The sequence below is a fragment of the Thalia democratica genome, chromosome 1, assembly GCF_965202585.1.
Source record: "Thalia democratica chromosome 1, ktThaDemo2.hap1.1, whole genome shotgun sequence".
Taxonomy (NCBI): Eukaryota; Metazoa; Chordata; class Thaliacea; order Salpida; family Salpidae; genus Thalia; species Thalia democratica.
In genome coordinates this window covers 60,102,488-60,130,207 of record NC_139165.1, presented here as the reverse complement: position 1 = coordinate 60,130,207, position 27,720 = coordinate 60,102,488, and the positions used below count along the sequence as shown (strand labels likewise).

The window sequence follows — 27,720 nt, the reverse complement described above, 5'->3', positions numbered from 1 at the left end:
AACATAACCAAAGATTAGTTATATAAACACTACAATTTGATAACAGTATATAACCTCCTTATAATATTTTATACATTAGTTGAGTTTCATAAGTAAAGTTGGAAATGCATGAAGCCAGTACATCTACCTGGTTGCAAAATAAGTTGGGATCTATTCTAGAACTATGGGTTCCATCAAGTATAAGTGGTATAATCAAGACTACCAAAATAGACAATATTTTAAGATGCTTCCATGTTCTTACAACAACTGTAAAAATAAAGTTGCTTCTTGGAATACTTCATTTGCCAAGAAGGAACTTAGATGAGGTAATAAAGTAATTTAACAATATATTTTTATTGATACTTTTTTTTAATTTCAAAAATTTATTTATGATCTGTAGAGTAAAATTATTTTTACATGTACAGGTTTCTTATTACAAAAGTAGCTATTGAAAACACATTTAAATTTTGAAAAAGATTATTATTTCAAAAACAGTTATAGTAATAACATAAAAGTAACTAAGGAATGAACATGACTTTAGAATAAAATACTTGAATCCACAACACAAATGCCAACTTAACCTCACTGATTTTTTAATTAATTACACTAGATTACCCTCAACCTTAGTTTTTAAAGACTTAAGAATATATTTCCGGAAATTTTGAGTAGAATAATTACATATATTATATATAAGTAATTTCTTCAATATTATCATTTCAACTACTTAATAAGCTTTTAATATAATTCAATTACAATTTGGACAAAACAGTTCATACTATAGGTTTTTTTTTAGCTAGAGTTAAACACTCCATTTTAATTCCCATAACTCGAAAATTATGTTAACAAAACTGAAACAATATAACAAATTTTACCAGTTTATGTGCAACTGTTGCAACATATGTTATAAATCACAGGGTTGCCACACACTCAGGGAAACTCAGGGAAGTTTTATAATTTTAAAAATTTTTAGGATTTTTCTAGGAAATTCTAGGATGCGGTTTAGTTAATACATTTTCAATATATTGTTCAAAAAAATTAACTTTATTTATTTTCAAGTGCTTATTTAGAATTTTTTTAGTCGTGCGGCGAGTTCTTTAATATTCATAAGATTTAAATTAATTTATTTAGTTAATTCATAAATTTTTTTTGAGGATTCAAAAAAAAAACTCAGGGAAACTCAGGGAAGTTTCTGGTCACTCAGGAAAAATTTTTGACTCAAAGAGTGGCAACCCTGCAAACACTAAAGATATTCAGGACACTGAGGATAACTCATGATATTTTGAAGTTTTTGAGAATCTCAGGAGTCAGGATAGCTCAGTAAACTCCAAAAAATTTGAGTTTAAAAAAAATTCAGGCTGACTCAGAATATTTTTGTTTTCGTAATAAACTCAGTATTGGTTTGGGTTTATAAAATAATATTAGTACAGATTTTTTTAGATTTTGAATGTCATATAGTTGATATTAATTTAAATATATAATTTTTTTATAATCAATTTTATTAAAGAACTTGATTTTTATTAATTTTGTAAATGTATTATTTAAAGATATTAAAAAACTTTTGATGACTCTAGACAGTTAAAAGTCAATCAGAATGGTTTTGGTCATTCAGGACAAATTTATTTGACTAAAGAGTAGCAATTCTGATATCAGACCAAGAAACATTGACCAATTTTGATTTGAATTCTCTGGAATGTAGAAAATGGAAAGTTAATAAAGTTAATAACTCTTTTTAAAAATGGAAATGGAAAACGTTAGGTCTATTTTGATAACTTATTTATTTTTATTAAAATAAATATCTGGGTTACCACTCAGTCTGGATACTCAGAACAGCTCTGGATAATTCAGAATATTTTGATTTTTTTAAAACTCATGCTGACTCAAGGTTGTTTTTTATAAAGCCTCAGGATTGGTTTTTAAGGTTTTTAAAAATCTAGTACAGATCTTTTAGATTTTAATTGAGATTTAGTTGCAACATTAAGATATTTAATAATTATTTTATCAAGAATTTGATTTTAAATAATTTTGAAATTTATATTTTATTTTTTGAATTTAAAAAAATTCCAGATGACTCAAGACTTTTTTTACTCAAATAGTTGCATTTCGTAAATATGCAGCAGGTAAAAAATAACATTGCGATCTGTTTGGCCTATAATTAATCAAAAACAAGCATTTTAAGTTCTACTTGAGTAATTATTCCATTTAAAATTGATAAATTTTAAGTAAAGTTCTGTTGTACACACCTACCTGTGACAAATGCAATTAAACTTCTCAATTAATTATTTATTTGCAATAAAAACCTTAAAAAAATTTGAAAACCTGAAGAAAGTTTGCTAAAGGTTTAAGCAACCCTGAGTAATGTTAAAGATTTTTTGTTTTATAAACGCTATTTTATTGTATATAGTTAAGTTTTTCAAATAATGATCTGTAATTATATTGGAAAAGAAATGTCCCCTTATTGTCTTGCTTGAGAAATTAAAAGGTTTAAAATATAATAAAATAAAATGCTTTACTTTTTTATCATTAAACCCATAGATTCTGGCTAGTTTAGATATACTTGTTGTAATTGCTTTAACCAAAAACCTTGAAAAACAAACTTTTTTGTTTACAAAGTATTAAAACTAGCAAAATCTATTTGTGTAGATGAAGCACACTATTGACGGCATGATAGAAAAGGCATTAGAAGATAATGATTTGTGGGTGCAACTTGTAGCAAATATGGTCAAAACTTATCCATTGACTGTTAATCTTAACTTAGACTTAAACTGTAATGAGATAGCTCAAAATGTGATTAACCAACTTGAAGAAAAAGGTTATGAAAGTTAAAAGTTTATATTTAAACTTTTTTAAACTATTTTTACCTCTTAAATAAATTATAAAATAAAGTTAATGTTTTGAAAATGTATCAGCTTTTATTTTGTTGTTTTTTTTTTGTAATCTATCATAACATAAACATCTTTATATCTCTATAACAAAAAAACAATTATGATAGTTAGAATAAATTTCTGTGCTAATTAATATGTTTTATTGTTTAGATACAATACAATAACTAGTTTGTCAAAAATGTTTTCAAGTTATTATGTATTGTGCGATAAAGTGTGATGACTTTATTTATAAATTAACAATTAATCTTATTTGTTTTTTAATTACTTTTATGAGCTCTAATTTTTTTGTAGTATGTTGAGTAAATATTTTAAGAAAATCTAAGCTTTTTAGATAATTTTTTTTTGTACAAATAAACTAGTTTTATGATAAATAATATCGTTATTTCATTATTAAGTAAAGCATTTATGTTAGCTACTAAAATGTCTTAAATAGTACTTACATTCCTAAGATTATAAACTTAATAGTTTTTTTCAAATATAAAATCTGCTTGTTTGTAAGAAATGAAAACAAATTACAGTTCCGATGTTACACCATTACTCTACCTTGCCATTAGAGTGCAAGATTGTAAACAAGTCTTCACTAAAGAATATGGTTGGTGTTATACCTCAACCTGTTACTCACTTTAATTTAATTAAAAAGCCAAAAAGTCACACACTTCGTGCTGAATTGCTCAGAAAATGTTAGATTTTTATGAATTATTTTGTCGTAAATAAAAAAAAAATTAACAAAATTTATATGAATATAAATTAGATAAAGTTAAATAAGAATAGCACAGTGAACTATATATATATATATATATATATATATTAAAGGTTTTATACAAAGTTCTGATCGATAGTGCTCGACAAATCAAATTGGAGCTTAATATTTATTTAAAATTGATAAATAAAATATATAAATAAATATATATATATATATATATATACCTAGAAAAAAAAAAAGAATGTCTGTTTAAAAATGAGTTGGTAAAATTCCTAGATGGAAGGACATTTAATGCTTCAAATTAAACAAAAAACTTCCATCTGAGGGTTTCCAAAAAGACCTGAAGTCCTAAAAAAACCTGGAGTTTGACAATTTAGAAAAATAACCTGGAAAAACCCGGAATTCGAGAAATTTTGATAAAACCTGTAACGTTTAATAATTTTTCCATGTAAAGTAATGAAATAATTTTGATTTGACATAAAGAATCTGTCATATAGATAAAAAACTTTTGCCATCATAAATTTATTTTAAATATAAAACACATTCAAAGTAGCTATACATAATCATTTCAATGATTTTAACTATTCAAGATATATTTTTACCTTAAACTTAATTTTATAATAAAAATAGACCCAAAAACTTGTATTTTTGATAACCTGGAAGAAAATCAGAAAACCTGGAAGAAATTTCTCAAAAACATATTATAACCCTTCCATCTATAACAAAGATTGTGCCATTTTTAATAGGCAATTTGAATGGTTTTTGATCAGTTTAAATTTGATGTCTTTAGAAATTGAAAATCAACAGTTAGATAAATAACTATTAAAATACTATCTATTATACAGCTATTTTATTGCTATTATAATTGTTTGAAAAACTCTATTTTAAAAATTCTTTTAATAATTTCATCAAATATTTTTATTAATAATTTTGAATATTTTTTTGTAGAAAATGACTAAATTATATATGAATATTTTGCATGTTTTTTATCCACATCCTAGTAAACTTTCTACAGTTGAAGAATTTCAGCGCACCTAGAAAAATGAATGTATATATTTATAAATCCTTAAATTTAGTAGACCAAAAATAAACTAACAAAAAATTCTCCAAGTATGCAATTTTTTATTAACAAAGAAGCATTTTAGAAAGAATTATCCAACATATCTTCGAAAACACCCTATCTTTGAAGGTTTGAGAAGATTGTTATAGTAAAAAGTTATCTTTTTTGATTTAAAACTTTTTTAGTCTCTTCTAAACATATATAAGCTGTTAAATAACAAATTTATATTAAATATGTGTTATATTTCCTTTTTTTTTAAACAAAGACATTTTAGTACAGAAAATGTATAGGGCAAAACCATTTTGTAGGAGCCACTACTTAAAGCCTGATAACTATTGGTCTATTAGGAATATTTTTATTTAGTTTGGAAAGTTTAATAGACACAGCATTAGATTACTTAAAATTAAATAATATTTAAGATGTACAAATATTGATTTTTTAATAAAATCTATTCGCTATTTCCAGTTTAATGCTTATTGGGTCCACTGTGAATAGATTCAGGGTTGCCACTTTACATTGAAATTTTTTGTTTGAGTTTTTGTTAATTTTTATAAAATAGATAAAATTAAAATATTTATAGTTTTTATGACTTCTTAATCTGTAGTTTTAGCTAACTTTGTTGTTATGGAAATAATATTGTTACATTAACTTTTTGTTGATATTGTTAGTAAGTGGAAGTCATTAGAAAAGAAATAAAAACATTACTTTGTACTTGTAACAAAAATGTTACAAATTTTTTACAAAAAAATATGAAGTAAACACAAAACTTTTCAAATTTTTTTAACAAAAATATAGTAAACTAAACAATGCACATTTTGTATGTTGTCATTCTTCAATTTTAGCACAAGATGATTTTAATATACTTAAGACAAATTAATTTTTCTTAAATTAAAAACATATATTATAGAGCTTAAAAATTATTATTTAGGTTAGTTACATTCTATGTATATTTTAATGAAATAGCAGTTTCACATGCTGTTTTATTTAGTTAAAAATGATTTTTTTTAAAGTTCTAGCACTTACTTCTAGGACTTCGTTCTTGTTTTAAAAATGATAATATTTTAACTAATTATTGCAACTAATAAAGTTTTAAATAATCATTTAATAAATAGTCGAACAAGAATTAATAAAAGGTAACACTTTCAAAAAAAAAAAAATTAAGTAGACTTTTAGCTATTTGTATTAAACCAACATAACTGCTTTTGAACAACTATCTTAAAAGAATTTAGTACAGGTTCCAACATAGTAAAATAAATTACAATACTTACAGTAACTCTTAAGTAATTTATATCTTTTGAACAGCAGTTTTTTTTTAAATTAAATAACAACTTACTACTAAAAATTGTTAATAAACAATGTGCTTTCAAAAACCTGGAAGAAAATCTGAAAAACCTGGAATAAATTTGGAAAACTTAAAAAAAAATTTGAAAAAATGATTTGTAACCCTCAAATATTTTAGGAAAAATAAAGTTTTCTTTTACTTTTATTAAATTTTTGTTTTTATAAGGTTGAGTACAATTTAAAACAGCTGAAGAAGCACAATTACAAATAAAGAAAAACAATGGATTAAAAAAATTAGCTTCTGTTAAACAAAGAGATGCTACACAACGTAGAAAAGAAATTACTACAATGAAACCTTCCATGAATCGGTATAATAAGTTTTTAAAATTTTTAAGTTTTGGTAAACTTAAGGCCATAGGGGGGGGGGTCCGACTTTTTTTTTACAAAAAATAACTTTGGCTTTTATATGAAAGCTTAAAGTACAAACTATAAGCCAGATTTTATAGAATTCAAAAATATAATTTATCTTTTGAGATATTTAATTTTTTGTAAAAATTTTCCAATATAAGCGTATGGACCGCAAATTTTTTGGGGTCAATTTTCTCGGAAATTTTAAAATTCACTAAAAACCTATCTCCTCCTTCATTTTTTGACCTAGAGACTTCAAATTTTCAGGAAATGTTCCTTTTAATATTTTGAAGAATCTGAATGTTGGAATTTTTGAAATTTTGAAAAATAAAAAATTTATCCACAAAAAACTAAAAAAAGGGTAGTTTTTTGACAATAATTTTTTTTTACTCAAAATTAAAAAAATTCTTACAATAGATCTTTTTAAAGTTTAATGATACACATTTTTAAAAATTTGAGAAAGATTACTCAAAAAATGAAAGAGGAGATAGATTTTTAGTGAAATAGTCTTTTTTCGCATTTTTAGTTTTCGCCTTCCATAAGGAACCTATTGAACGCCCTTTCTTTGATCGCTTATATCTCAAAAGTTACTTTGAGTTTTTTTAAGCGGTTAAAAGTGTCTGATAGCTCAGATTAAATTCTACAAAATAAGATCAAGTTGTAAAAAACAAAGTGGACCCCCCCTATGGCCTTAATTTGTTTATCACTTTTTTTCAGATATAATTAACAACTGAAAATCTCTTATAGATTACTATAGTATTGTATTGTTTTTTCTAATCCGCAAAAAAATATTATTGAAATTTAAAAATAACCCTCTATGCGAATTAAAAAATAAAATATAAAATTATTAAGATCAAAATTACTAAATGATAAAATTTTAATTTATATAATAACTTTTCATTGTCTTACATTATTATATTTCTGTGATCATCCTGCTTATAAACGTGAAAAAGCTTGTAAGGAAAAGAAATAAACTCACCTAAAAAAATGTTACTTTATATTTTGGCTCCTATTTATAGTGTACTTTCTCTAAGTTAGTTGTAACTAAAATTTTTATTGGTAGTAGCGTTTGTTCTGTTATTATTTGTTTTAAATAAAAAGTCTTTTTTATTTTACAAAAAAATCTACTAAGTTATAAGTACTCGTTACATTGCCTAAAGTACTTTCAAAAAATTCGTCTTCAGTAGGCAATTATATGAGAACTCTTTTTATTTAAAACGATTTTGATAAAGACAAAAAATTACGAAGAACAAAACACAACCAAGGGAAGATTTGAGATACTTAAAACTATAATATTCTTACTGTTATTATTTGAAGATTTTAAAACAACTGATTTTGTATGCAACAATTTAGTGACTTACTGAGTTTTGCTGCTCATAAAATATGAAAATGTTTTGATTTTCCAATGATTTCTGATTTTAGGATTTAATGCCCTATTACCTTATTTATATCTTATATGAGGGTAGCTGTCAAATTAGCACAAAAGTACAAAATTATACTAGGGCATAAAATTGTACAAAGACACTCTTGCACGAGGGGACAAAATTACACAAAGGGATACTTTTGTACGAGCAGACAATTTTGCACGGGTTGAATTTTTTTATTTATTTTTAATTCTTTATTAATTTTAATTTTTTTTTTAAACTTTGTTTTTCTATTATGTTATTTACTATCACTGTTACACCTAATCCTTACTTAAATAGTCGGTAACTTATTTTAATTTAATTTGTTGTTTTACTAATTAAGTTTTTTTTAAGATTTTTAGTTTTTTATTAAAATTGTTTTTTTATTATTATCACTGTTACTCCTAACCCTTAACCTTGGTCGGTAGCTTTTTTTCTTTTTAATTAATTTATTTTAGTTTACTCAGTTTCCTTTTTTTTAAATAATAATTTTTGTTGGTTATTTATATTTTTTTTAATTATCACAATTACCCCTAACCCTCAGTCAGCAACTTTTTTTCTTTGTGTCTTTTTATTAATTTATGTTTTAGTTTTTTTTTTCAGTTTAGTTTTATATATAACTATTCAAAATATAAATTTAAGTGTTTGTTAACAAAATGTTTAGGGCATAAGAGGATTTTTTTTTACTAAAAATAACATTGGATCTTATATGAAAGCTTGAAATACAAACTACAACCCAGTTTTTATAGAACTAAAAAATCTTATGTAACTTTTGAGATGTTGTAATATTTATAAAAAGTCTCTGATACAAACATATGAACCGCAAATTTTTTGGGGTCTATTTTCTTCAAAGTTTAAAAATTCACTAAAAATCTATCTTCTCCTTCATTTTTTGAGCTAGAGACCTCAAACTTTCCAGAAACGTTCCTTTTATAGTTTAGAAGACTTTGAATGTTAAGAATTTTAAAAACATTAATAAATAAGAATTTTAGATTAAAAAAACAAAAAAAATTTTTTTTTACTCAAAATTTATTTTTTAAAATGAAAAAAAATCCTACATTCAATCTTTTTAAACTTCAAAAATACACTTTCTATAAAAATTTGAAGAATTTTTCTTAAAAAATTAAGGAAGAGATATATTTTTAGTGAAATGGTCTTTTTTGCATTTTAGTTTGCGCCTTCCTTTAAGAACCTATTGAGGTCACAGACTTTGATCGCTCATATCTCAAAAATTACTTAGAATTTTTATAAGCAGTTAATATAGCTTAAAGTCAGATAAAACTATTAGATAAAACTATTAAGATAGCTCAGATAAAACTATTAGATAAGATAAACTTGTAAAAATCAAGGTGGACCCCCTATGCCCTTAACACACAGAAACATATGTTGGTACAATAAAGAAAGATTACTGTATAATTCTTTTTTATTAGTTTTATATAAATATTTTTTCTGTCTTTTTTACTCTCGTGCAAAATTGACACTCCGTGCAAAATTGACCCTTGGCGCAAAATTTTCTTCGTGCAATTTGTACACTTCGTGTAATTTAGTAACCTCGTGCAATTTTCACCTGTTCCCCTTATATGAATATGTTATATTTATACTTTATGTTATTTATTTTGAATATAACTTATAAAATTGATTTCTTCTTCTGATTTAGTATAATTTTAAACGAAGTTCATCTTATTATGTTGTTATCCTTATAGATTTAGTTAGTTTTGTTTTGAGACTTATCTTTTAAACCTCATAGTTGATGTTTTATCATTATTTAAATTTATTTAGATTCTTTATGAAAAGTGATCATTATGAGAAGAGAAATGTCAATTTAATCCCTCAAATTGCTTCTAAACGTCATAGAGTTCAAGTAAGTTTGTTTTAACTTTTTAAATTACTAACTTAACTTATTACTAAATTTAGTTTGTAATACTTAATAGAAATGTGGTACTAATGATTTATTTGTAAATTAAGTCTATTTAAACTGTTTGTACTGTAATTTTACAAAAACAAATTTTATGACCAAATTACTAATAATAAAGATAGTTTTATACACACTAAACGCATCTATTCAGATTAGGGTTTCCATAATCAACTAAAAATATTTAGTAGTACAGTGTTTTACCTCACTTAATCAACTCGAGTATTTTAGTCTAGTATGAAATTTTAAAACTCAGGTTAGTTAGACATTTTTGAGTAACTCATGCTGGTTAGAATAGGTTGCCACTAGTCAGGCTAAGTTAGTTTTTATGGGGTCAAAATGACCAAAAGTCAGTTTGTTTAGGTTTAAATGGCAAAATGTCAGTTTTTATAAGTCAAAATGTCAGAATTTGTCAGTTCTAATTTACTAAATTCCTAATTTTTTAAAGTCTTAAAGATAAAAAAAAAATAACAAAAAATCCTTTAAAGTCCGACTAAAATTGCAAAATTTACCTAGAAATTTCCTTACAAAAAATAATTAAATTTCAAAATGGATAAAAAATTAAATTTAATTCAAATTCAATCCATTAAATAAGAAATTCTCTATAAAATCAGACTAAAATTGCAAAATTTACCTAGAAACATGTTTAAGTACTACCCTATATGAACAAGTAGTTGTTGTATGTAATTTTTTTAGCATCGATGATCTATGGCAAGGACACTTCAATAGTCAAACTTTGATATATACACAAAAGTTTATTTTTCAAAGTTTTAATATCAGACTGTTTTTAGTGTAAGTAAATTATTAAGAGCTTGATAATTAAGCACTTAGTTTTATTTTATGTAACAAGTTTATGTGCATGGTTTACCTCTTTATAATATTTTATATTCTTTATAATTATTTAAATTTAAAAAATAAGTAAGAGCAGATTTTGTTATTTATTTTTCTATTTTAAAGATTTCATAACAAATAATAGGTGGAAGCATTTTATAAAACAGATGTATGGTTTACTTTATTATAATTATTATTAAGTTTGTAAAGTAAGTAAGTGTAGAAAACTAATTATTTATTTTTTAATTTAAAGGTTTTATTTTAAATGATGTGAGAAAGTATTTAACTTATATAACATAACATGGTTAAGTTAAGTTATTTGTAATATTTAAATACCAATTAGTAAGAGTACATTTTTCTTAATGATTTTTTATTAAAAAGATTTCGTAGTAAGTGTAAAGTGTAGTATTTTATATAACAGATGTATGATTATACCTTTTTTCATATTTAGTTAAGTTTGTAAAGAGTACATAGTATACCTAGTTCAAGACAACAATTTTTATAATTAAGTTAATATTATTATTCATTTTTGTATTCCAATAATTTATTATTACAGTTGTTTTTCGCTGATGTACATATTCTGAACACAGCATTTACTCAATATAAAGTTTGTAGCTGAGAATTACTAGTCTAAATAAAAAAGAAACCTGACAGGATTTTTTTATTTTGATTCAAAAAAGTGTACTGAATAAGCAGTGCGTACTAAAATGCGTACTTGTCAAAGTATGTGTACCCAGAGTCGTTTTTAACTAAAAGTGTGTACTTAAACGCGTACTTAAGATAAAGATAAAGTCAGGTTAAATTTACTAAATTTTGCGTGGCAACCCTAGATTTAGTTATTACAGTTTCGAACATTATTTTCATTAAGTAATTTTATCTACGTTATTATTAAACGCTTTGATGTTTTTAAAAACAATAAACAGATCTCTACTTCAAGATGAAAAACAATAAAATTTAATATTTAAACATTTTAATCAGTAAAGTAAGTTTCGGTCAAAGACTTCGTCAGCACGTTTAAATATTATTTCAAATATTACTGTTATACCTTGAAAGACTTTTATTTCAATAACACATAGTTTATTTTAAAAGTTTGAAAGATGAAAAAAAGAAGCCATCATCTAGGTTTTTATTATATTTGATTTTAATTTTAACTTCACATTTTTTTGACTATTAATTACTAAGCATAAACTTAACTCAGTTAAAATTTTACCATACATTTAACTTTAAGATAAAAGTTATAACTTGAAAATAATAATTTGAATTTGTTTTTTTTTAAGTGAAGATTAGTTTTTATTTAATTTTTTTATATTCTCTACGTTCTAGTGTTTTCCATAATTTTTAAACATATCTTTCCAGGTTTTAGTGTAATAAGTACTGACGAGGTCTTTGACCGAAACTTAATTTACTGTTTAAATTTTGCCAGAATTAATTGTAAATTTCTGTTCAAATGGGCCATTTAATTATAATGTGGGCTGTTATATTTAAAGTTTTCAATTCTTCATTTCAAAATATCTTATTACGTTTAACTCAAAATTTTACAATTTTAGTTTAATTACTTGCTTGTCTTTGTTTTTATTCTTTAAGTTTTAAACTATAACTTTCAGCAAACTCTAATATTTCTATTAGTTTTCAAAGTTTTATATAAATAAAGTATTCGTATTTTAGTTAAGTTGTGCAAAAATATTGTTACGTTAAAGTTACACTTTTTAAAACTTGGATTTTTCTAAAGTACATTTGAGGTCTTAGATATAAAAATAGTATTCAAACAACAAACATGTCATACTACGTTTTAATGCTCGAAAAATTTTCTTATAACAGTTATTAGTTTAATTAATAACAGTAACTGCTTGCTGACGATCTTTTAAAAAGTACTTTAAGCAATAATAACAAGTTAAAAATTTAATCTTTGTTGATTTTTTCGAAGTATTTAAAAAATATTTTAATACAATAAGTTTTGGAATTAATAATTTTAGTGTGTGTTTTACATTTTGAACCTATCTTCATCTTTAATCTCAAAAACTACTTTTAGTTTAGTTTTTTTTTATCTGAGATAAAATTCTACATGGTATGACCAATTTTAAAAATTATGTGAGACCCCCTGCTGCCATAAACGCAGTTTAATTAAAAAAAACAATTTATTTTATGATTAGTTTATATTTGATGGTATTTATCGAGTTTTAAAACTAGGAAAGAGGTACGAAGCTACTAGATATATCAGAGCAACCAGTGGCTGTTCATGATGTACCTCAAAGGGAAGCGAAGAGAAGAAAAAAACTTAAGCAAGAACAAATTCAGATGAAGTTGCAAAAAGAGGATGTTTGTTTAACTTATTTGAGCTATTATTATTTTAACTAAGTGATGTGATTATACATCATATTTGGCTTTAAGTTTTATTTTATTATCATATTTTATGAAAATAATTGAAAAGTTATACATTATAGAGCAAGGTTTCCAAAAAGATCAATATTGCAATATATCTCCTTTTGGGCCATATTAATAAGTCGGGAAACAATAGTTAAGGGGCAAAAATTTTCGAATCATTATTTTAAGCTGCAGTCATAAATATAAAAAAATAATAAGACATAAGGTAGTTAAGTTACTTAGCTTGTTTTATCATCACTCGTCGCACCTGGTGGCAGAACCTTTTTTATGATAAAAATGTTTGTTACTTTCTATAAGTAAAAATAGATGTCAAACCTGCTATTTTCTTCTAGTTGTCTTTTGTTTTTAGGGCAACGAAAGTTTGATTTAATAGTATTGTATTTTGCTAAATGTGTTTCAAATCGGTGTTACAATATTATTCAGGATTAATGGCAATTCAATTTCCAATCCTTCAAGTTCCGTCGTTTAAGATCCTTACATTCAAATAACGACGTTGCAAATTATATCAATTAAATCTGACTGTGACAACTTAAATTTCAATGCTTAAGATTCTGTTTTTCCATAATATGACAGTTTGTATCAGGGGTCGGCAGCATTTTACAATTCTTGGGGCAAATTTCCTAGAAAATTTAGTATAGAAAGAAAACGAATAAAAAAATCTTCTGATGGTCGCAGTTATTCTAAATAGTTTTATTAATCGATATAAAAATACTATTTGAAACCAAAAAATTGATGAAATAGAAATAATAGAGTAATAAGTAATTGCTAAATTTTTAGACAAATTTATATATTTTTGCCACATATTTTTTACTGTTTAAAAAAGTATTTCTTTTGCTGAAACTGCAGTTGACCGACCCTGGTTTAAATGACACTATTTTAAATTCTGACTACTCAAATTACAGTAATTCAAACAACTTTTTAAAATATAAATTTAAGCGTTTGCTAATAATGATCCTAGTAAAACAAGTTCACTTGTATATATAATATTAACAAATAGTTATTTTCAAATAAAATATGTTTTGGAAGTTGTACTTCTAAAATTATAAAAGAAATCTGCAATACTTTTGCTTAAAAATCTACAAAATAATAGAGTACAACTTTAAAAATAATTAATTACGATAAAGAAAAAGAAATCTAATAGAGAAAAATATACTGTGCTGGAAGGAAAGATTTAAGGTAATTTTAAATTAACTTGTATTCAATAAAATATGGAAGTGTTTATACATTTAGTTTAAATAAATGTCTAAAATTTATTTTGAATTATAAGAATATGTAAAACAATAGAAGAACCACTGGTATAGGTTTCTTTTATCAGATTACCTGATAAATTTAATCATTTAGTGAACTTTTTAAAGATGTTAAGGGCATATGGGGGTAAAAACACTTTTTTCACATTTCCAACAATAGGTTCCTTATGGAAGGCGCAAACTAAAACGGCAAAAATAGACTATTTCACTTAAAATCTATCTGCTCCTATGTATTTTGAGATAACTACCTCAAATTTTTAGGAAGTGTTCCTTGATTTATTTGAAAAATTCTGCCGGAAAGAATTTAAAAAAAATAATAATAAAATTTTCATAATAAAAAAACTGTTTCAAAAAATATACAAAAAATATATTTTAAAAATATAACAGGTTACATTTAATTCTTCTTAATTTTATTTTAGTACTTTCGTAAATAGGCTCATCAGAAATTATTTCTTACTAAGTTAGAATGAATACAACTTGAAATAAAATCATACTGTAGTTTAAAGTTTTAAAATATAAAATGACGTAATAATCGAATGTTAAAAATTAACTAAGGACGGAGACATTTGGTATACTAATAAAACTCGCTAGAATTGAAACAATCTAAAATAAACAAGCGATAAAAATTAAAATTAAAACTATACTTTAAAATTTTATGTAAAAATGTCTCCGTGCAAAATTGCCTGCTCGTGCTAAAGTGACCCTTCGTGCAATTTTTTGCCTTTGTGAAATTTTGTCCCTTCGTGCAATTTTGTACGCTCGTGCAAATTTGACTGCTACCCCTTTTTACCATGTAAAATGGTAGAAGATCTGATCATGACTCAGGACTTAGTTTTTATGGCTAATTTTAAGGCTTAAATCTGAGCATGCTGACGAAAACGCCATAACTGATCCAAAAGCGCGCTTAAACAGAAATAAAAAAACAAAAATCTTTCTGCCAGCTTTTACAATCAAAGAAAAACTACACGTGTAAAAGCTATACTGGAAATTTCCTTGTGGTTGTTGCGATCCGACCGAGAAGAGAACCCTTGATTTTATTCAAGTATGTTGATCACACATGTCTAGTGACACCATACCTTTTTTCCTACTTTTGACTATAAATTCATATAGAAGGGGTAATATGCAAAAGTATAATTTATAGGACTTATAGCAAGTCGGATTGACACTTCCTGGTGCTTTACAAGTAGGCATATCAGTAATAGCTTTACTGTCCTCTTCAATAATTAGTTCATTATCCAGGCCATCTATGGTTGCAGACAATCAATGTGGTTAAGTGCATCCCATGAAAACAATGTTCTGTTTAAGTGAATGAGAAAAAAGTGTTGAACCTGAAACCTAAGCCTAAAAAAGAGTCTGGTTGGTCATTAATAACAACCTACAAATATATAAGCTGAATCTGGTCTTCAAGGACTGCCTATCGCCACGCCATCGATTTTTTTATACATATTTTTATCAAATCTAAGTTTAAAATTCCAGACATACTTGATAAACTACGACCAACATGCTTTATAATGTTTAATGGAATTTAATCTGAGTTTTACATTTGCTCTAAACAGATACTTATGGTTTTCTCAAGAGGCACAGTTGTGAATACACTTTAAATTTAAAATATTAACATTTTATCCGGTAATAGACATATGTTAAGTAGGTTATCAGCGAAACTAAAGCAATATTTAATAAAATAGTTATATATATTTTGAAAATGGTTGTAAAACAGAGATTAAAAATTTTGCTTTTTGATAATGTGGGCAATTGATCACATCTAGAATTGGTCTAGTTCAGAATTTAAGTTGCCACGATAAATTCGAAACTTACACTAGATATTCTGGGTTTTGTATTGAAGAGCAAAAAAATCGTAAGTACAATTTATGGGAGGTTTGAAATTTACACTAAGCACTCTGGGGTTTTTATTAATGAGCAAAAAAGTTGTTAAGAAAATTTTAGGGCAGGTTTGAAACATACATTAGATGTTTTAAGGTTTTGTGATGAGTAAGGGCGATCATTTCTTAGTTTTCTTAAAAAAGGGGCTTTTATGAAAACGAGTTTGGAAAACCCTGGTCTGTTCAAACAACCTTTTTTTGTGTGGTTTTAGATGTCCATAAAGTTTAGGACTTTGTGACCCTGTTAGTCTTATAAGTTCATAAACGTCCTTTGATAGAAATCCTTCGTTTCCTGAAACCAGTTTTGTAGTTTGTTTGACAAGCTGGTTAAATTTTTAGTAATTTATGTTAGTTTTTTTGTACCATAAGCTTTTAAATTTAGAACAACAACTTACAACTTTTTTCAGAAGCCCCAATCTAGAGAAGTACATATTTCTGAAGAGAAATCACTTGATACAGAGGAAGGAGATGCTGACGAAAGCAAAATTGTTAAGTATGATTTGAGGGATTCTCCTGATGAAAGTGATGAAGACTACTTTGAGAGAAGTAAACTAATTTAATTTTAATTATCAAGGAATTCAAATGAAAAGATAATTTCGGCAAACAACCCGTTTATTTTATTTTAAATTATAACTTTATATACTCTTGTCAACAAGTTGTTAAATTGAATATGTATTTTAATTTTATTTTCTATGCATAAAACATTAGTACAACTATTTTAATGATAAAATTTGTTTGTTAGTTCCATTATTTATACACAAAATAGCCGATTTACAGGAAATAAAAATTTACCTAAATTTTCTTTTTCAATTTATATTTAATTAATAACAAAAATCCTGGAAGAAATTTTGAAAACCTGGGGAAAATTTGCCAAAAACATTTGGCAACCTTGAAAAATTGAAAATGTTTTGATGAATATTAAAATATTTTGTTTTTTTAACTTTCACTTCTAGCTTTTTTATTTTTTAATTTAGAACTTTATACCTGTGTATCTCATAATACTTTAAATTTTTAACTTTTTTAAAAAGAAAAAGTTTATAGATTGAACCAATCTAGTAATTTTTATTAATATAAAAGTTTTAAGTAATTTTTTTAAATAAAAAGCTAATATGTAACAGGGTTACCACGGGTCAGGCTAAGTCAGTTTTTTAGATTCAAAATGGTCAAAAGTCTGTTTTTTGGATCAAAATAACAAAATGTCAGATTTTTTCAGTTCAAGTTTACAAAATTCCTTAATTTCTAAAGCCTAAAAATGTTAGAAGTTGATAAAAAGAACCTTTATAAAGTTATAATAAAACTGATTTTTTTTTCCTAAAAACGTGTTGAACAATTACCCTATTGGAACAAGCAGTTTTTCTATGGTTTTTATTATTGATGATCTGTGGCAAGGACACTTCCATAGTAAAACTGTGATATTTGCAGTATGCACAAATGTTAATTTGCAGAATTTAAGAATTTAACTCTTTTGTATAAGTAAATTATTAAGTTCTTAATAATTGAGCACTCATTTAAGTATTTTTGCATTAAGTTTATGATCATGATTTACCTGTTTACAATTATCAATTAGTTTGTAGAAGTAGGAGTATGTTTGTTTATTTATAAATTTAAGGTTTTATATGTATAGCAGAGCATGGCTAAGTTTATTTATTTGTAATATTATGTAAAAATACTGAAGATTGTATGAATAATAAAAGTATATTATTAAATACTGATTTTTCAGTTAAAAAGTTTTATAATAAGTGATATGAGAAAGTAATATATAAGGGGTATATGGTTAAGTTAACTTGTTGTAGTTTTTATGTAGAATTACTTAAGTAAAAAATAAGTAGATTTCTTTGTTATCAACTTTCAAAGTCATAGATTTTATATTAGATGTATGGTACAAGAAAATATTTTAATATAACAGATATATGTAGTTTACTTTCTGATGTATTTTTTTACAGTTACTTAACTTAACACAATTATCTTCCGCTAAAGTACACATTCTTAACACAGCAACTACTAAATAGAATGTTTGTAGCTAAAAATTTCTAGTCTAAATAAAAAAGAAACCTGACAGAAAGTTTTTATTTTGTTTTAAATATGCGTACTCGTCAAAATATGCGTAACCAAAATGCATATTTAAGTAGAAAAGTGTATTCAAATGCGTACCCAAGAGGAAAATAAAAGTCTGGCTAAATTTATAAAATTTTGCGTGGCAACCTTGATATATTTAAGTTTTATCCCCTTTGAAATTAGATGTGTTTAAAAATATTTGTACATTTTCAGTATGATCAATAATAAATTCTACTGTTTCAAGTATTTATTTGACATTAATTTTTAAATGAAGTGTAGTTAATTAATAATTTATGTTTTTTTTTTTCTCATAAATTTATTTTAATGTAAATTGTAAATTTTTACTAGATTCAATTACTAGTTTAAATTTTAATAACTTTTCGCAATAAATTTTTCATTATATGTTTTAACTTACACAAATTTCAGGATTGCATTTATTTATACTGTTCAGGATAATTCCGGCTAGTTTTAAATTTATTAAAAACTTATGCCAACTAAGGCAAGTTTAAATTTTTTTTTTAACTCAAGCTGACTCTGGCTTATTTGACTTTTTTTTTGCAAAACTTGAGCTAGTTTTTGATTATTTATTTTTTTAAGTTGTTTAGTTATTATTATTTAATTTTAATTTTCTCAATTTTTTCATAAACTTAGACTAAATTGATGTAAATCAGGCTTGGTTTTTTGCCTCTAAAAAAGTGGTAACCTTAAAAAATACATGCATCATGCCAAAGTTTGTTTCGATTGATTGATTTCTATTGGATTATTAATTTAGCATAAATTACAGATACAAAGAAGTCAGGTTTCTATGGCAGCTATGTCAATTTAAACCAAAGGTTAGTTATTTATTATAGTTTTTATTAATTGTAAAAGTTTCTAGCCGTTATTTTAAATAATTTTAAATGTTAACTCAAATTTAGCGTGTCTAATTGTTAAAATGATTCATTTAATGACGTTACAATGCTTTAAGTTTTAGCTAATTTTGATGTGTACTTTTGTTTTAACTTATTATCTACTTAAAAAACAGACTAAGGATCTATCCTGTTTTACAGAATAGTGAAACAATCATTCCAGAAAAAACCGTAGTATTTTATTAATATAAATTTATAATATACTTTTTATAAAACTACTCTTCAATTGACGTTTTGAAATTACAATTGAAGCAGGACTTATGCAAAATGTTTTTAAAACTTAAATACATTATTTTTATATAAAAGTATTTTCTATCTGATAAAACTAAATTCGAATACTGTAATGTGAACGGTCAATCAAATCCTCCAAAAAAAGTTTTAACAACTATAAATAGCAATCAATAAAAAACCAAACAAACTTCATACAACAAAGCTTCTTTTAACCGTATGCAGTTTAAGTGATTTGTCACGCATTCAGGCTACTTTGATTGTTTTTGAAAAACTCTGTCTAGTTTTTGTTGGAAATTAGATTGTACTTAGTTATTTCAAAACTTTGTTGTTTTTTTAACTACCACATGTTCTACAGTTAAACGTATATTAGTTTTAAAGTTTTGATTTCAATACGAGTAAAAATGATTGGCCTTGCGGCTACCTCCACTATAATAACTCTGTATATTTCCATTTGTTCTAGAATACAGATCTTATAGATGTTATATATGGTTTTATTTCCCTGATGTGTTGGAGTATACTCCATTTGATGACGTAATTGATTTAGTTGTTTTTTAAATGCTAAATATATTTTGCTAGTTCGATTCCGTTGTCTTTATGAGTTTTGATGCTATTGTTATGACTGTACCATCTACTTTTAAAAGTGTTTTCTGTTGATCCGATGTATTTTTTTGTTTCCTTTGTAGATGATTTTGTGCCTTTGTAAATTACATTTTTATTAAACATTTATTATCAAGGGGGCATACATTCTTAGAACGACAGTTACAGGGTGGGATATTGGTGTTATTGTATTGTTGGTTTTATTTCACATTTTCTTGTTATGCTTTTGTTAGTGATCTACGAATCCTAATTTGAAATTAAGACTCGGATTCGGTAGGTCACTATTTTGTATTATGACTATGATGTTGTTAATACAGCTGTAAGACAGTTAACAAATATTTTTGTAATACTTTTTTTAATAATTTGCCTAATATAAAACATTTTGTTTGTCTTCAGAAATATTTTAAAAAAATGCTTTGCCTAGTTTTACAGACTGGCAGAAGAGGCGATTAAAATAAATGGTTTTCTTTGTTCGGTTTGTTTTCTTTTAGGTTTGAGTCTTTTTTTAATGTGTTTTAGTGTATGTTTGAAAATGGCATCGTTTAAAGCGTTTTGGTATGTGGATATTGAGTTGTTGATATTTGTTCATTTTTCATAAGTGTATAAATTCTCTTCTCAGTCATTGGTGGGAGGTTCCTTTTGATAACTTTTGATGGTTTAATTTGTTATATATATATATTAGTTCAGAGTTTTAATTACGGTATAGTTTGTGTTCATTATTAGTCAGGTTTAAAGTTGTGTCTTAGAAATTGCATACAGTTTTGCCAACGTCGATAGTTATTTAAAAACCGCATTCGCTAAATATTTTAATTGTTTTTTTTTTAATTGGTTGCTTTTTTGCTCTATAATTGCGAGGCCGTCATCTCTGTATAAGCCGATCTCGTTGGCGTAATAAATAGATTTAAGACGGTGTAGGACGTATAGTAAAGTAAATATAAAATGTTTATCAGAAATATTGACCAATTGTGTCTGATACAGAAATCCAAATGGCAAAATTCAGATCAAAAGGCACAAATCTGCAGGTCAAAGCTGGCAAAACCTGAAACAAAACACAGAGTTGACAACTAATCAACTTTTTAAATGTTTTTTACACTAACTTATTAATCAACTGACTTAACAGTAATATTTTGTGTCAATTTTTACACGCACCTTTTAAAACTATTCTAAAGGCATTTTATATCTTTACTATTATATTGATCAACTAAAATACTACTTCTGCAAATATTTCAGTACTGCCCATTGCATATACTTTTCATTTTAAGCTATGAATTATATTAAATAGCTATAAAGGCTTCGAAACATCATACTCCGTTTGTTCTATAAAAGGGAATTTTAATAACTTGATGAGAAGTACAGTAATATCAGCATATAATTATATATTAAAATATAGTTAAAAAAGAGTATAAATCAAGCGCTCAATACAGTTGTTCTCTGACACCATCCAATAGACAAAAAACTTTATAATTTTTCCTAGAAATTTGCTTTTTTTTCCATTGAGTTGCCTAAAAATTTTAATAGAACCCTGAATAAAAAACTCTAAATGTTAACTTTTTAGCAAAATTTAAAAAAATAACAAAGTAAACTAACATAAAAAGTTGTTCATCTAATCAAATATAACCATTAAAAACAACTACCAATTAAGCTATAAATTTTGTTGAATTGAGTTTGAATTACTTTTTTAATGTCGAACCTTGTAGTTTAATTACATATTTATACATTATACTTTTTGACAGTGAAAATCAAACATGTAACGCGGAGAAAATACATTCAAACAATTTTACAGGTAATTTTATCGTTCTTTAAGTTTTAAGTTGGTGTAGTTTTCCAAAAAATAGTTTAGTTTTAATTAAAATCTAAAATGTTTTTAATAAAACAATTATTTTAATCAGTAATTAAAGTTTTGCTCAATGAGCTCATCAGTACTTATGCTAAAATCTAATTCAAATAGAATTTAGAAATAATAAATTGTATTGATTCTCCTCTTGAAGTAGAGATCGCTGTTTATTGTTTTTCAAAACATCATAACGTATAACGTTTTTATTAATATTAAAGTTTATTGTCAACTAAATCTAATGTCAGATTTTTTCTGATTTTTTCTTCCATTTTATCTAATGTTAATAATCTGTTTTATAAAATTTTCAGTGCATTCATATGTTTTGGATATTTAACAATTCAAATTATGATAATTTAAATTACGATATAATTTCTACATTTCCAACATAATAATTAGTCGCTATTAGTAATTTTTTTGTTGATCAAATTTAATATTTAAGTACGTTAGAAAATTGAAGTAAGTTAGCATGAACATGCTTAAATTAAGATATAAATTTAAAGTTTGAACACAAATAACGCTAAATATACGGCTACTGTTTTATCACGCTATCTTTTTGTGAAAACTCAAACATTATGCATAACCCAGGGGTGCCTTAAAAACTTCAAATCCTGAAAAAACTTCGATTTAGACAGTATAGGCTAAAAAATCTTGGAAAAATATGGAATTTCAAACTACTTTTACTTGTAAAGTAACTAAATTTCGATTAGATACAAAGTATCAATCATAAAGATAATTAAATATTTGTATCTTAAAAAAAAAATATTAAAAAATACATTTAATGTAGCTTAACAGTATTTTTTAAATGTTGATTTACCATTTAAAACAGTTTTTTACTTAAATTTAGATTTATACTAAGAATTTACCAAAAAACTTGTTTTTAAAAACCTGGAAAAATTACAAAAAACCTTTTGCAATTCAGATAACGTTTTTATAATTTATAAATAAATTCTGTTGAAAAAGAAGTTCTAAAAAAATAAGAGTTTCGTTGTGTATCATTCAGTATGTATTAGTTTAAACTTTTAATTACCTATAAAATTTTTCTAAAACAAAGAACTCCAGAGAATGCACACGATTATTAATAAAATATATAAAATTTCAACTTAATATACAATCAGTTTTAAGTTAAGATTCTTATAATTTTTTACTTAAATTGGGATATTAGTTTCATATTTATGATACTACTTTCTTTTTTTTTTTTGTTTTTATTTAGCGGAGTATACCCAAATTTTTATTGATGGTGCGAAACAAGTGGTTTGATTGCTTTTTATAAGCATTTATTTAAGATGGACTGGTATAAACATAGATTAAGTAATTAAATAAAGTTTGAAAAATTTTCTACATATTGCATTCATTAAAAATTAATGCTCAATAATAAAAACACACAGAAACTACTTCATTTAGAAGCCAAGAAAATGTGTTAGTTACATCAAAATATAAAGGAACTACAAAAAATGAGATAGAGTATGCAGGCAATAGCAGCGATCTACAACAACGTCTGGTTGTTCCTGTAAGTCTGACTTTAATAAACAAAAAAACGTGAATTGTCATAATAAAGATTAAGAAATGATTAAACTTTAACCTTTACTGTGCTCCTTTCACATAAGTAATTCCTAATTTGAATTAAAACAGTCTTATTCACCTGTCATTTTTTTTAATATCTCAATTCTAATTTTTTGTTGTTCTTCTACTGATCTGCCGGATGCAGTCTTTTTTGTTTGCATCCGGTCGGACTATGAGTTCAAAAAAGTTCGGATGCAATTAATTGAAAAGAACAACATAATTTTGTAATAAATTCGAGCGTGAAATAAGTGGATGCTAAGTGAACAAGTTATTCTATGATTTAAAAATAAGAGTTTTTTTTTTAGAAAATTAAGTTTAAAATTTGTAGAAGTTGAAAATAATTTTAAATTTAATAATCACTTATTTTAATTTTAAATTTGTACCTTAAGTTAAAATTAATAAAAATATTCTTCATGAACTTAAACGTTTGAAATTTGTACTTAGATTCAGACCAACGAAGTTTTAAACGAACAGCAATATTTTCAAGCAACTATTAGTGCAAATCATCACCATATAAGAAATAATCTTCAAACTTTACAAAATGAGTCAAAGTCTTCTGCAGTTGCCAACGAAGTTGAAGAGCCTCAGCAAAGGCTAAGCTTGTCGGTAAGATGAATTTATATTTTCTATATATACAGCAGAGAAATATATATAATAAAACTTTTATTTAAGGTTTTATAAAAAGTTCTGATCGATAGTGAACGACAAATTAAATTGGAGCTAAATATTTATCTAATTATATAAAAACTATAATTTAAACAGCTGTTTCACACATTGAAATGTAAAATTTCATGTGATCATCAGTAAGTTACAGTTTATTATAAAAGTGAACAGAAATTTCGGTTTTAAAATGTTTATAATAATTGTGACGTAGTAATGGTACAGTTTATTGTACGATTAGCTGAATTTGAAATACGCTGTGAATGTTATTTTATGCTTTTTAGGAAAGTTTAAAAAGGTTATTTTGGAAAAATGTTTTAAGCTATTAGAAATTTTTTTTAGACTGTTCGGAAAAATGTTATAAAATACTCGTGTTTGTCGCTTCGATTTTATTTTGTTTTAATATTTAGTTGGTTTTAATTTTGTTAAAAAAGTATTTTTGATAATTGATGCATATGTTTTGTCTTTCGCTTTTCTTGTTTAGTGTTACGTCCTTAATTGATTTTTTTTTTTTCTAAGTTACAAAGTTTGCAGCCAAATTTAGTATTAAATTTTAATTTTGTCCTGTTTAATATTTCCCATTTAATTTTGTAGTCTGTGTTGTTATTTTTTAAGTTCCATATGTAATTCGCTAGTTCTGTTGTGTGTCTTTTGTTAATATTGTTGACCAACCACAAATCATCATTCAACAATATTAACAAAAGACACACAACAGAACTAGCGAATTACATATGGAACTTAAAAAATAACAACACAGACTACAAAATTAAATGGGAAATATTAAACAGGACAAAATTAAAATTCAATACTAAATTTGGCTGCAAACTTTGTAACTTAGAAAAAATAGAAATCGAAAAATCAGATAAGAACGTAACACTAAACAAGAAAAGCGAAAGACAAAACATATGCATCCATTATCAAAAATACTTTTTTAACAAAATTAAAACCAACTAAATATTAAAACAAAATAAAATCGAAGCGGCAAACACGAGTATTTTATAACATTTTTCCCAAGAGTCTAGAAAATTTTTTCTAATAGCTTAAAACATTTTTCCAAAATAACCTTTTTAAACTTTCCTAAAAAGCAAAAAATAACATTCACAGCGTATTTCAAATTCAGCTAATCGTACAATAAACTGTACCATTACTACGTCACAATTATTATAAAAATTTTAAAAACGAAATTTCTGTTCACTATTATAATAAACTGTAACTTACTGATGATCACATGGAATTTTACATTTCAATGTGTGAAACAGCTGTTTAAATTATAGTTTTTATATAATTAGATAAATAATAAAACTTTTATGCATAGAAAAAGGATCACTTAATTATATTTATTATTTTTATTTTATTATAGAATATATAATTTAGTTTTTATAAGTTATTTTGCGGGCCAGTTTGCATGCTCCTTTGTCTCACTTCTACCCTTCATAGTCCGCAGTTTGTCGATTCCTTGACTAAAGATGTACTTAGTACAATTAAATTAGAAATATGTAAGCTTAAAGCTAATAATAAGATTCAATACTTACATTATTAAAATTAAGTTAGTTAGGTGTTTTTTATAAATGCAATTTGATAAGTTATATATTAACATAGAATTTTGAATTTGTATAAAAATAAAATACAGTTTAACTAGATGTTAATTGAACAAATTATCCAAAATCATTTACAACTTTTAGTTGAAATTATATACTAATTTTTTACAACTTTATAAAAGTCAGTTTCAATTAACAGAAAGAGCAAATGGAAAGTGCTCGAAAAATTTTTCAACACTCTAACAAGCTTTCAAGACCTGAAAAGGCAGTTGTTCTCGGATTTATAGCTGGCAGTAGAAAAAATCCTTATCCTGAACAAGGCAGTGTTGTTACTGTTAGTTTTAAGTTAATATTTTGTATTTTTTTTTCTCTCTTTTAATATATACTTCTAAGTAAAAGTGTTTGATTGTATTCCAGCTTGCTTAAGAGTTTCTAATCGGAAATTTATTGATTAAGTAAGAATTTTCTTAGAAAAACTAACAACTTATTTTGTTTATATATTTTAGACAAATAAGATATATGAAACACAAGAGCCTTAATTGTTAAATAAACGCTAAATAAACTGCCTGGATTGCTAAACTATAGATTTGTGTAAATAAAAATAACTCTTAAAAAAATATTAGAAGCTTTCCTATATATATTAAAAAGACTTTTTTTCAGTTTAAATAATTCAGGGTTGTCACTCTTTAAGTCAAAAAAAAACTACCCGGATTCATCCTGAGTTTTTTTTTCAAGTCCTTATTCTTTTTTGTTTCTGGCGCAAGCTAATTGTACCTTATATTCATAGTAGTGATAGGGACCATGAGCCATAGTTTGAAACATATTTATTCTAAAGTTGATTGTGAAGAGCAAAAAAAAGTAGTTTTCAAACTTATACTGGATATTATGGGAATTTTTCACAAATTTAGAGAATCATAAGCTGCAAAAGGGGGAGCCAAAAGGTCTTAATTTGAAACTCACACTAGATATCCTAGAGTTAATGATGAAGATCAAAAAAGGTCCCAGGCGTGTTTTAGGGTAGTTAATGAAAAATCTTGTCGGAGGAAGCCATATATATTTTGTATTTTTTTAAGGGGGCCTTATGAAAAAAAGTTTGAGAAACCCTGATCTTATTAATTTTAAGTTCAACAAGTAATATATACCGACGTTTATTGTTGCTACTAAACTTTAAGTTAAATGTGCGCTTTACTCTTACTGTTTAGTACTAGTATATTCAAAATTTAAAAGGACTTATAGTTTAAACGTAGTTTTACATAACGATTTTTATACTGATATTCTATTATTAATCTTTCTTTTAGATAGTTTTAATCATACCGTAGCCATAAACCCGTGTTCCTTTTAATAGTAAAACTAAAAGTGTTACCTTTTATTTTTGTAGAAAAGTGTTTCTTGACTAATACATAATTAATTAAAATTTTGAGTATTCATGAACTATGTGAAAAGAACTTTTATTAAATTAAAGTGCATTTTTCTAACAAAAATATTCTAATCAAAATTACGTGAAATGTTTTTTTTTGAATAGACTGTTTTATCAAAATTTGATACAGATTCTTGTTAACGAAGAACGAGTAAAAAGCAATATAGAAGAGGGTAAAAATAATAATTCAATTTTACAAACTTTACTTGAACTTCATTATGAAACTGGATCTATGCTAACAAAAAGAAGACAAATTCCTAGTGAATAAACTTATATCATGAACATTTAATTTAACTAAAAAATAAAATGTAATCTAAATCGAACCATTTGTCATGCTAATTTAAAAATAAACATATTAAATAAAATAGAACAATCAATTTTATACTTAAGTTGTAACTAGTTTTTAATTTACTAACAAGGCAAGTCATTATTGTTTCGATTATTTTAAAACAAGTTTTTTTATTTAAAAGTTTATGACTTCCAAAATTGATGGTAGTTAAATATTTGTCTCATAAAGACATAGTAGCAGATTTATGCCAGTGTTTTATAGTCATACAAACTTAAAAAATGACAGACTGCATGGTAAACAACAACACTTATATATGTACTTTCAACCAGGGGCGTCGCGTGGGGCGGCACAATTGAGCTGCTGATCCACTTATTCAAAATTAAAAAAGAATAAAAAATAAAAATTCCATTAGTTTCAGTTTTTGCTTTTTATTGAATTAAAAGATAAATTCGTTTGTTTTTCAAGTTTTACGTTCAATCTTTAAGTATTCGGTAAAATGTCGCTGCAAGCTCAATCTGTGTCAGCTGCATTTTAAAGATACAATTTTCCATACTTATAGTTTTTAAAAAAAGCATTGGAGCTGCATTGAATTACAGGACTATGTGAATTAAAATAGTTTTTGAACATAATATATTGGAAAAAGTACTAAATGTAAACAAACTT

At 25.1% G+C, this 27,720-nt stretch overlaps 1 protein-coding gene across 1 annotated transcript; it reads left to right on the top strand.

Moving 5' to 3' along the window:
• The first annotated feature begins 25 nt into the window (after window positions 1–25).
• Window positions 26–27,096, top strand: LOC145834108 (negative elongation factor A-like). The gene is made up of 13 exons (XM_082941459.1): window positions 26–305; window positions 2,620–2,788; window positions 3,380–3,541; window positions 6,153–6,273; window positions 9,496–9,577; window positions 12,647–12,775; window positions 16,376–16,514; window positions 18,808–18,856; window positions 21,493–21,542; window positions 22,979–23,100; window positions 23,598–23,759; window positions 25,551–25,685; window positions 26,899–27,096. Exons 1-13 carry the CDS (start codon window positions 105–107, stop codon window positions 27,034–27,036), a joined length of 1,659 nt encoding a protein of 552 aa, XP_082797585.1. The 5' UTR covers window positions 26–104; the 3' UTR covers window positions 27,037–27,096.
• The last annotated feature ends 624 nt before the right edge of the window (window positions 27,097–27,720 follow it).

Coding starts and splice junctions, on each gene's coding strand:
- LOC145834108 (XM_082941459.1), top strand. CDS start 105: ATGCATGAAGCCAGTACATCTACCTGGTTGCAAAATAAGTTGGGATCT. Junction 306..2,619: donor CAAGAAGGAACTTAGATGAG/GTAATAAAGTAA, acceptor CTATTTGTGTAG/ATGAAGCACACTATTGACGG. Junction 16,515..18,807: donor TGAAGACTACTTTGAGAGAA/GTAAACTAATTT, acceptor CATAAATTACAG/ATACAAAGAAGTCAGGTTTC.